This window comes from Miniopterus natalensis, chromosome 5 (genome assembly GCF_054644295.1).
Source record: "Miniopterus natalensis isolate mMinNat1 chromosome 5, mMinNat1.hap1, whole genome shotgun sequence".
In the NCBI taxonomy this organism is placed as follows: Eukaryota; Metazoa; Chordata; class Mammalia; order Chiroptera; family Miniopteridae; genus Miniopterus; species Miniopterus natalensis.
In genome coordinates, this window is record NC_142085.1 from 7,874,124 (window position 1) to 7,885,385 (window position 11,262).

Below are 11,262 nucleotides of genomic sequence, written 5' to 3' on the forward strand. Positions count from 1 at the left end.
CTGTCTGCAGGTGTAAAGTTCATGTGACACGGGAGGAGGTGAGGTCAGGGTTGTCCTACACTGTTGTCCTGGACTGGAAACCCTCGGCTCATTTACATTTCTAGCTTGTTTCCCATCATGTACTTCTTGTCAGTTTGTTTCTATTGTCTTTTAAAACTTTTGATTCAGATTTTTATTACATAAAATATTTGAACACTACTCAAGTTAAAACTATTAAATAAGATATATATTCAGAAAAGTGAAGATTCCTTCAACCTGTTCCCTCATTTTGCTTTACAGACAACCATTCAAAAATATCCTTCCATTGTTTCTATTTACAAATGGAAGTAGATAGATGGTAGATAAATATAGATGGCGGGTAAACAAAAGGGAGATTAAATGAACGGATTCAGTTATATATTCCTGCTCTCCTCTTTCTTATTAAACAGAATGCTGTGCACAACCTCTCCTGTTCCAGGCCCCAACACATTTTGGAGGTTACCGCACAGAGTCTTCTCACCCTTCATCCATTGCGGAGTATTTTGCTGTTAGGTTGCATGTCAGTGGATTCACATACTCCCCCTTGTTTCCCAGCACTGTCCCTCATTTATGCTGAGATACAATCCACACAGGGTTTTCCCGTGACAGTGAGTTTGTCACACAACCTGGAGGGCCTCAGAAGTGCATCTTTTCCACTAGAGTTGAGGCTTTGTCCTGAGGGCTTCTGAGGCCTATTTATGGGGAAGGGTGCATCTCAGGGCAAAGAGTCAGCACAGTGCTGATTTTTATCTGAGAGACAGAAAAGACTCAAGTGTGGAAGCCCACCATGAGTCTAATAAAAGGGGACTTCAAGAGATACCGGGGCTTAGGTACCTTCTTTTAAAAAATCAGAGACAAAAAGACAAAAGAACATGATTCTAGAAACTGTGAAGGCATCACATCCTTACAGGTGAGCTGCATTTCTTAGATATGTCCATTTTCTGTCCCCATGGGGCAAGGAACCTGTGTCTCTCTTTGAGAAACACAGACGTAGGAGAGCCTGGGCATGGTTCCTTGCAGGCTTTCTCCTGCCTCAGGAAGCCAGGCCTGGTTACAGAATGGAAACCCCATGAAAACGCACCGAGGGAACAGGGAGCCTTCCAGATCCCCACGTGACCAGCATTCAGGAAAAGAAATGAAAGTTACTGTTCTGTTGAGACGAGATCCCCTTTCTCTTTTCTTCCGACTTCCTGTCATGAGGCGTGAGGAGCACATGGTCTTCACTCCGTATTTAATGGAGGGAAATTTTATACAGAAACGTGGGAGAGGTGAGCTCAGGGGCCCAGCGCACAGCGAGGGCCGAGTACAAAGGGAGCGGGCGGGTGGAGATGAGGTTCCCCGTCCAGCCTGGGGGCTCCGGGTCGGGGGGCTGAGGAAGGCAGCGGGGAGCACGTTTCCCGCAGGGTCTTGAAGCAGGACCAAAGGGCAGCCAGGAGGCACTAAAGAGCCGATCAGGAAAGCTTTTCATGCTGTGAAGAGGCCAGGACAGAAGGCTCTTTCCCCTTCAATTGTCACCATCGTCACCTCAGCTCAGGAGGCCTGCGGACAGAGGGCAGTGTTGTTTCCAGACCCTGCCAACCAGCGGCGCTGTCCCCTCCCGGGCCTCCTGTTTCAGCTCCGCAGGAAGAAGTTCTGTGTCACCCCCAAAGCTCCTTCAGGGCCGGCCTGTGACCAAGTGGGGAGCAGGAGCTTCGGTGTAAACGGCCCGGCCAGAGGTCAGACCCAGTGTCTCCCAGGGTTTCTGTCTCCTGTCTGTCACCCCCACATCCTGCTCTGGGGAAAGCGAGTGTGTCTCTGAAAGGGGACTGAGGAGCATTACCTGCTGGCTGAAGTCCAGAGTGTCCTGGGAAAGAGAAGGAAGGTAAACACTTCAAGATAGGAAGGCAAATCTGTCCCCAAACACAAGGTCCCCGCCCAGACCCCATGACATTTCTCGATTGCCACACCCGCCTCACATGACACCAGAGGAGAGAGGAGAGCAGGAACGGAGAGCAGCGGCCCCCCGACCTCTGTCACTCGTCCGGTGTAATCTTATGCACCGTCGGGTCTGCTCCTGCATCTCCCAGGATCTGGGCCCAAAGCTCCGGGCGTGATAACCCTTCCGCCACCTCCACCGGCCATAACTCCTTATGTTTCAACCATAAGTAACCATGGACCGTTTATTTCTGGATTTCCAGGAGATTTGAGCTCGGCCAGGGAAAGGCTTTATACGGGCCATGGATACACAGAGGACTAACCTGAGCAAAGTCCTAATTTCCCCCCTAAAGTCTGCGGGGAACCCCAGTGGCTTCCTGACCTTTCTGATTCCTGAAGTAGACGAACAGCCCTGCCCCGAGGAAGAGCAGACCCAGCACGAAGCCCCCGACTCCACTCAGCATCTTGCTCTGTGCAGATCCAGACTGTGCCCCTGGGAGAAGAAGCCAGTTTTAGTGGGTTTTATCCCAAAGCCAACTTCCCTGAGGCTGAGACTGAGAGCTTTGAGGGGGGGAGAAGGAATCCAGAGGAACCAGCACAGTCGGCCCTTTCTGGAGAAGAGACTTGGGTCCCACTGGGTGGGTACGCGGTGCAGGCACTGGGCCCTGCAGCCTCCCAGCCCTGGCACGAGGCCACCGCTTCAGCATCTGATGGAGGCGGAGCCTGGGGCTCAGTGAGGTTCAGGACTGGTGCAGGGTGACAGAGCTCACAGATGGCAGAGGAGACACTGGACTCTCCTGTGTCAGGAAGGTCCCTCTGTTGTAGAGGACGAGCCTCTTCTCAGATCACAGTGGACAACTCAGAGCAACAGCAGAAGTACCAGCCCAGCTGACGCAGGGGACTGGTGCCCAGGGCCAAGGGGACCAAGACCTGAGATATTGTGGGGAATGTCAAAGCAGGGATAGGAATGACGGCCTCCCAGGCTCTAGGTATCCACAGAGGTGATCACAGGCCCACCCCGGTGGCCTGTGCTGGAGAGACACAGCAAAGGGTAGTGTGGTTGGGGAGGGGAGAGCCCTGCCCCCCGGGATAAGCAGAGTCCCCTGTGGCGGGTGAGGCGGGCGAGTCCGAGCACATCTCACTCCATTCCGCGGTGAGCGGGCTCGTCCGGCTTGGGTGCTGCACTTGGCAGGTGTAGACCTCTCCGCTCTGGGGAACTGTCTCCAGCATCACCAGGATCTGGAAGGTCCAGTCTCCATTCCGGATCAGGCCTGTGGACACGACCCCCGCCTCCTGCTCCTGGCCGTCCCGCAGCCAGCGGACGTCAATGTGGCCTGGATAGAAGCCGTTCACAGAGCAGACCAGGAGGTTGTGGTGCTGCAGGCGCCGGGTCTTGGCGGGATACACGGTCACTGTAGGCGCAGCTAGGACAGAAAAGGGGCAATGTGAGGAAGGCAGGGAAGGCTCCTTGGCTGGCTCCCTTTTGCCTCCAGGCTCCGGTCCCAGGCTCCAGGCTCGGGCAGGCCTCCCTCAGAGCCGGCCCTGCGGCCCAGCAGGAGTTGCTGCCATGAGCCTTGAATCTAACCCTCCAGCGTGCGCCCACTTGATTTGAGATGCAGAGGAAACTTGTGGGATTTTTTCATATCTCGAAACAGTTATTCACTGTTGAATTTAAGTGTTTACAAATCTTTGCAAGGCATGTAGTGTATTGGTTAAAAGTGTGATTTCTGGAACAGGGACTGTCTGGGTTCAAATCCAGGCTCTGCCTCTTACTGGGTGACCTGGGAGAATTTTACATTCCTCTCTGCTCAGCTTTCTCACCTGCAAACCAGATAATAATACTCACTTGCCCCTTAGGGATACATGAGGATGGGTGGACCTAAAATATGTAAAACCAGGGCTGGATCTTAGGCATCACTATGTGTTAGCTATTTACTATCCTCCTTCACTTGGAGAGAAAATGTCATTCAAAGCAGTGTGGGTACACTGGGGGACAGCTTGGGGAAGATGGGGACACAGGGCGTGAAATCGGGGATGCGGCTCTCGCACCTGAGACCACCACAGAAGTGGTTCTACCTGGGAAGCGGGAAGGACACGGGGGACTCTCTAACTCGGGGAGCCGAGTCCCAGAGGAGCACGAGTCCTGCAGGAGAGGGAAGGACCAAGGAAAGTCACTCGTTAAAAGTACTTAGTTACACTCGTTGAGCAACCCCTGTCCTCAAAAATCTAGTGCTGGAATTGTCATTTCATAACCATCTCTCTTCAAGCTGACATTTGAGCTCAGGGCAGGGTCTGGGACTCAGTAACACGTGTGCTTCCTGCCTGAGACCAGGCTCAATACACAATTGTGGAGGAGAGGATGGGGGGGGGAGGGGTTTTTTTTTAAAGCAAGAAACTTAGACCTAAGAGGAGCCTGGGGAGGATGAGAGGTGTCCCAGCCCCCCAGCCTGACCCTCTGCCCAAGGCCACGGCCTCTTCCAGGGGCTCGGGACAGGAAGGGGGCGGCCCCCCCACTCCCCACCTCTGCTCCCCGAACCTGCCCCCACTAGACACACAGACGGCACCCACACGTCCCTCCCACGGGGCAGAACCCCAGTGTCCCCGACAGCGGGCCTCACGGGTCCCCTCCCAAGTGTGCTCGCTCGCAGCCCTACACCCGCGCGCTCGGGGAACACTCGGGGAGCACTCGGGGAGCACTCGGGGAGCACTCGGGGAACACTCGGGGAGCACTCCGGGAGCACTCGGGGAGCACTCGGGGAACACTCGGGGAACACTCGGGGAACACTCGGGGAACACTCGGGCACACGCGCCCCCCCCCCCACTCACTTTGCCGATGCACCAGGAATCTCTCGGACACCCTGTAGTTGTGTCTGCAGTACCAGTCCACCGCTGTCCGACGCCGCTCCATAATGTCCTCCCGATGGTTCCAGGACTCGGCCTCCGCCTGCCCCAGCTCGGTGAGCGCGACAAACTTCCCCAGGTCGCTGTCGAAGCGCACGTACTCCTCCCGGTTGTAGATCAGTCTCTTCAGGTACCGCACCCGCTCGGTCCCGTTGGAGAAATGACACTCGCCCTTACGCTGCTCCAGGAAATGTGCTGTGGGGACAGAGCGAGCAGTGACCCTGGTTAGACTCTGACGGCGACGCCGCCCCAGGCGGTGGGGACACGAGGACACGGGCACCCGACCGCCAGCGCCCAGGGGTCGCCTGTCGTCGGGGCTGGGGGGAGGCCGAGGGCGGGGAGGCCCCGGGACCCTAAGCCCCGGGGTCCACTGGGCTCCCCGGCCCGTGTTGCGGAGATGAAACCGCAGCCCGACAGGGCCCGTCCCCTTTCTGCGCGTCCAAGCCCAGCAGGCGCAGGACACCCGGCCCACCTGTGGCTAAAAGGGGACGGACGGGTGGAAGCCAATTGCCGCAGACAGGCGGACCCTTCACTCAGACATGCGTGTGACTTAAAGGGACCAGCTGTTGAAAGTCCATACAGATGAGATGACCGCGAAGTCATGACATTGTCACAAACATTGCATGAGACAAAAAGTAAAACTGAAGGTTTTAAACTTCAATGGATTCAATGGATTCAACAAGAGGTGGCTAATTTGTATAACTGTCTATAAATACATAAAGTAAACCCTGAAGAACTGAACGGGAGGCGAGCGTGCGTTCAGAGCGTGCGTCTGGAGGCTGTAGAAACAGCCCGTATACAGCAGTGTCCTCGGCCTCAACGCGGGTGACATTTGGGGCCGGGGTGGTTGGCCGCTGTGTACTCCGGGCTGTGCACCGCATCCCTGGCCTCATCCCGCCAGCTGTCAGAAGAAACCCGCAGTGTGACAACCGGACGCGGCTTCAGTATTGCCAGATGTTCCAGGGGTGGGGCGGGGAAGGGGCCCTGAACCCTCCTTCTCAGGGGAGCCCCGCGGCCGTGAAGCATCTGGAAAATCTGTGGTGAAAATGACACTGTCGATGAAGCAGCAGCGGAGACCTCCCGCACGCATTCTGCCAACGTCGTGTCTGCTGAAAGTCTTGGTCCTGTATGTTTATCTTAGGAATCCCGTCCCACGCAGAGTAATTTTCCAGCAAAATACATCTGCTCAGGACCAAGATGTACCTGTTCCTGCCCCTTGCCAGTCCATCACCAGGCCGTTTAATTTACCCTCCACGCCGTCATCTTTCTTAACTTCTCCGCTGGTGCACGTCTCATCCGCGGTAGAAACCTACGGCCGCTGCCATTTGAATCCTGCTCAGTGTCCCAACTGATCCACTTCTAGCTGCCCCCTGCTCCCAGCAACAGCAGCAGGCACCGGGTTTTCCGCCCGGGCCGGGTGTGGACTCTCGTTTCTAGAGGCAGGTCCCCGCAGAAGGGGAGAAGCTGAGGTGACACCCTCATATAGACAGTTTACAAAAATGAGCAGGTCCCGACCTTCCCTCGGAACTGACGGCAGAGAGGAGGGCACTCTGGCCAGACCAGGTCCACTCAGACCCTCTCGGACCTTCTGGGCACATGAGAAGGTTCGGAAACAAACGTGTGGAGTTGCTGTTCCCTGCCGCCTGCAAGGTCAGCGCCATCTGTCCACGCTCATGTGCCCAAGGTAAAGGTCCCCAACTTAGCAAATAAAAACGCAGGATTCAGTTACATTTGGATTTTAGATAAATCATTGTTGTTTCTCTGAAATTCAGATTTAATCGGGCCTCTGTATTTCCTTCAGCAACCCTAGCCCACCTGCTGACAAACTCTGGGACAGAGGAGACTATTTAAACTTCATGTTCTTCCTCCTGTGCCCACGATGGTCTGTCCCTAGTGTGAGCCCCTAAGCAACTTTTCAAATTACAAATGCAAAATACATGTAAATTTCTCCTATATGTTGGAACGAGCAGCCCTAGCATCTGCCCGCCCCAACCCGAAGACCCACACTGGCCCATGTGAACATCAGGAATTCCAGCAGGAACCCAGACCCAGCCGAGCCCCTGTTCACTAGTGGTGTTTGAAGCCCGAGCTCTAGAACTAGAAAATCTGAATTTGAACATTAGCTCTTCATTTGGGTCAGATATTAACACCCATGGGCCTTTTTTGTTTATCTCTAAAATAGATTTAATGACACTGGATTCCTCACAGGATAATGTTAAGTGTGGAATTAAATGGAGATTCTTCCTAGTGCTGATCATATAAGTAATAAATGCATTGTTATTTTAATTCTTATAACCCCATGAATGCAAGCTCACAGATCTTTCTGTTCCTTAATTTCTTAAAGCAAATAGCATCTTCATCATCATTTCGCAATTGTCTTTAGTTAATTTTATCAGTAAATATCATTTTGCACAAAAGCACAGAAACACTGGTTTGTGTATAATAACAGGACAGACAGGAACCTAGTGTGAAAGGACTGTGCTGACGCAGGAGAGAGGGACGTTCTAGACGCTGAGACCCAGACCATGTCATCTGGGTCCTACAATTCACTACATGACGGGGTAAGTTACTTAAAGTCTCTGAATTAGATCCCATAGATTATCACAGTTTTAATTGCTGCAGATAAGATAGGGTAGTTATGAGAGTTACATACTCAGCTTTAGGCCTGGGTCATAGTAACTGCAAAATGCTGCGGCCTCCATGCTGCTGGGGCCATCCTGTTGATGACGCCCTACCCCGCTCCCGGGGTGACAACTGGCCTCTTCTGGGTCACTAATAAATACTGGCTATATAATTAATGGCCCTTGCATAACCGGTCACCTCTGCATTCAAGGTCACCCCAGTGGCTCCTTGCTGGTGACTGAACATCTGTGCTTCTCAAGCCCTCCCAGCTTCTTTTCAGACTCTTTTATTCTCATGCTTTGGGCCCAGCGGGCTCCTCGATCCCAGAGCACAGTCGCTCCCTGAGGCCACTGCTCAGAGTCACCTGTAATCATCCTTCACGTCTTCAGCTCCCAGTCTCTCCTCAAACGGTCCAGTCCGGGTTCCATCCCGGGCACTCCACCCACTGCTAACGTGCACCAAGCCCAGTGCTAGCTTCTCTGCCTGTTCTCACCACGCCCGGCCTCCCCCTCCTTCTGGAAAAATCTGCCTCCCTTCACTGCCCTGCATCACCTTCCCCAGGTTTTCCTCACCACCCTGGCACCCTGCCCAGTCCCCTTTGCTGACTCATTGGCCCTTGGTCCTCTGGGCTCGGCGCCTGTTGTGTCTTGTCTGCTACACACTCTCTCACTGTGTGGCCCCCTCCACCTCCCTGGAATATAACACAGCACATGTGGCACTGACACCAACACAGACACCTCCAGTCCTGGCTGGCCCTGAACTCCAGGCTCCCGTATTCAACCGACCTCTTGACAGCTCCACATAAATGTCAAAAAATCATTTCAAACAAACAAAATATTTATTCCTAACCACCCACTTGAATAATTCTCTCCCACAGTCTTCCCTCTCTCAATAAACGGCTCCTCCAAGGTTCCTCAGATTGTTCAGACAAAATCCTTAGGGATGAGCTTGACTGTGTTCCCTGACCCATCAGATCCCTCAACACGGCATCGAGCGATCGGCCCAGATCTGCTCTTTAGCTTCACCACCGCCTTGGCCGCAGCGCACTAACGGGCCCGGGCACGTCTGCCCTGGAGACTCCTCCGCACTCACTTGTGAACCCCCAACCCAATCTCCACAAGGTGGCTAGAATTCTTACTTTTTAAACAAATATAAATGGACTCTCCTCTCCTTGTAACCCTCCAGTAGTTCTCAGCTCTCTTCAGATAAAATTCAGATTTCTCACCATGGCCACCAGGGCCCGGTATGATTTCTCTCCCATCTTCCCAACCTCCTCCCGTGTCAGTGTCGCTCCCCAGCTTGCTCGCTGTGCCTCAGCCGCTCTGGCCTTCCTCCTGTCGCTTAGACACAGCAAACACGGTCCCCCACTTCAGCCTTTCCCTGTTCCTCCCCTGGAATACCTGTCCCTCAGATCTTCACATGGTGGCCTCTCTCATCACTCAGGTCTCAAATGCCTCCGAACGTCACTTTCTCAGGGACAGGTCCCTATCCCCGTGGACTGATGTCAGGCGAATCCAAGCCTCTCTGCCCTGTAACCCTGCTGTGTGGTTTTCAGAGCAGTTATTGCTCTCTGACAGTTTTTTCTTTCTTAAATGTTACTGGGTTATTGTCTTTCTCCCGAGATTAGCTAAGTTCTATGGTAAAAAGGGACTTTCTGTCATATTCAGGTAGGATTCTCTGAGCCTAGAACAGAGCCCAGTGTATCATTGTCCCTCAGATAAATATCTGTGGTCCAATGAATGAACCCAGGTTCTGGGACTTGACCATTGTGGGGACCCTGGAAAGCAGCAGGGGCTCAAGCTCCTGCAGGCTTCTATTCAGATGACACATTCTGTCCCCTCTGCTTCCTGTGAGAAATTCAGACTCTTTCTCTCTCCTCCTACTATTTGGAAGAAACATCCCAGGTAAGGAAAAGGTGGTTTTCAGAAAGAAGGAAAATATCGCGACATTTTATCCTGACTATGGACCTGTTCCAGTGCTGAGGTCTGTGTGAGCTTTGGGTCTCAGGAATGGTGAGGACACAGCTGGGGAAGGAATAGGGAGACCTGGGAGCAGAGGCCACCAAACTTGTCCAATGAAGGGAAACCGAGGGCACGATGACTAGACCTGCGACCTTGGGGCCAAGACGCCCGGAGGCCCATGAGTTCCCTTGACTTGATTATGACTTTCAGCCCCGTGGGACAGAAGCAACCTTCACACTCTAGACTCCTACTCGAAGTGTATAACTTGAAGCTATGAAATTGCTAGTATTTGACTGTTTTTAACTTAAAAACACAGAATTTCATACAGTTTATCTCTACTGGTTGAATCCCTACTTGTGGGCTCAGGTCAAAGAGGAGGAGACGTAGGAGGAACCGTTAGAATGAAAGATCCACGACGAACACTAATCTGGCCAGGTGTTCAGAAGATGCCTTCAGTTCCTTATGATAGCAAAGAACCCCATAGATGTTCCTGATCTGCAGGGTCATTCCGAGTACTAAGAACCTCTGCTTCAGCTCCAGGGGGCTTTCCACGGGGGGAAGAGAGAGCACTAGCCCACTTCTCTCGGAGAACCTTCATTACAGGGACACAGGCCTTACCAACATTGGGGTTCAGGGGGAAAGGAAAGGAGATAGTGGGGGAGGCCCCTTCAGAGTAGGGAGAGGCACCAACCTCACAGATTCTGTTGAGGACACAACACAGGATCTTCAAAAAGAGACCCTTCGAATTCCTTTTGATTCCCCATAAAATTTCAGAAAAACTTTCCTTTTCTTGGGATAACTCAATAAAAGAAAGGGAACCACTGGATGGGAAGCAGTCTGAAATCATTATTTCTAAATCCTCGCAAGGCCCTGAGAGAGTGGGACACAGGGCTGGAGAGGTTTGACTGGAGGAGAGCTGAGAGGAAACGGCCTATAGCCAGGGAGCCCCTTCACAGCCCCCATAGTGGTGGCCACCCAGGCTCCTTTTCCTGTGGAAAGAGTTGGGGGTCCATGTGGCCACTGAAGAAAATGTCACAGTTTTCTAATGGACATGGTCTGGACACAATGACAAAGACAATTTTCTTTCTTCCCCACCCAGCAACAGCTCACCCTCCAAGGAGCACTTACATGGTGTGTCCCTGGCCCAAGTCAGGAAAGGGCTCAGTGCCATCAGTGTCCCTGTCAGAGCTGCCATCCAGGAGCCTCCGGGAAACCACAGACACACCATGCTGGAGGACAGAGGACGGTGCAGGGAGCAGGCAAGTCTCGCTGAGTCAGGAGCAGGATTCCCCTTTACCCCATCCCCCAAAATTCCAGCTAAGGAACTGGTTTCTTTGCTCCTGGGTAATCTCAGTGTTGAGAACCAATCAGCCTCGTATTCACAGAGCATCATCAGTTGCTGGTCTGAGACTCGCTATGAAGTTCCTCTTCTGAAACTTAAAATTTCCTGCATTAAAAGTTTTCATTCTGTGGACAACTGGAGGAGCAGCTTCCCCAGTAACTGATGCCGAGACAGGCTCGCAGCTGTTGGTTGCAGAGCGCAGCCGGTCCCTCTTTACAGGGAGGAAGGTCTCTGCCTGAAGGAGACTGAAAGTTGTTTAATAATTTAAGGTGAGTGAAAGGTTTTCAGGTTTGTCTCCTGGTGCTGTCACCGACCTTAGCGGCACCTGCAGGATGCCCTTGGAGAAAGGAGCCGAGGGGAGTCGATGTGTGGGGAATGGAGGGAAAGCCCCTTTGGATGGCACTTAACCTCACAACGGGGGAAGCCGACGGCCCAGAGCAAGGTGTGCGGGGGCTGAGAGGCTGAGAAAGGCTCAGAGTCAGCCTGTGACACAGCTCTGCTCTA

The 11,262-nt window shown here is 53.0% G+C and overlaps 1 protein-coding gene across 1 annotated transcript; it reads right to left on the reverse strand.

Annotated features, from left to right (window-relative positions):
- Positions 1 to 654: 654 nt before the first annotated feature.
- Positions 655 to 10,659, reverse strand: LOC107536419 (DLA class II histocompatibility antigen, DR-1 beta chain). Its single transcript, XM_087817236.1, has 6 exons — positions 10,545 to 10,659; positions 4,759 to 5,028; positions 3,075 to 3,356; positions 2,315 to 2,425; positions 1,838 to 1,861; positions 655 to 710 (listed from the first exon to the last, which is right to left on the reverse strand). The coding sequence occupies exons 1-6, from the start codon at positions 10,642 to 10,644 to the stop codon at positions 655 to 657; spliced, it is 843 nt and encodes a 280-aa protein (XP_087673362.1). The 5' UTR covers positions 10,645 to 10,659.
- Positions 10,660 to 11,262: the final 603 nt, after the last annotated feature.

Bases quoted from the DNA above. Each gene is read 5' to 3' on its own strand.
- LOC107536419 (XM_087817236.1), bottom strand. From the start codon at position 10,644: ATGGTGTGTCTGTGGTTTCCCGGAGGCTCCTGGATGGCAGCTCTGACA. The intron at 5,029-10,544 runs GTAAGTGCTCCT...CTGTCCCCACAG, and splicing joins TTGGGCCAGGGACACACCAT to CACATTTCCTGGAGCAGCGT. The intron at 3,357-4,758 runs GTGAGTGGGGGG...TTTCTGTCCTAG, and splicing joins ATTCCTGGTGCATCGGCAAA to CTGCGCCTACAGTGACCGTG.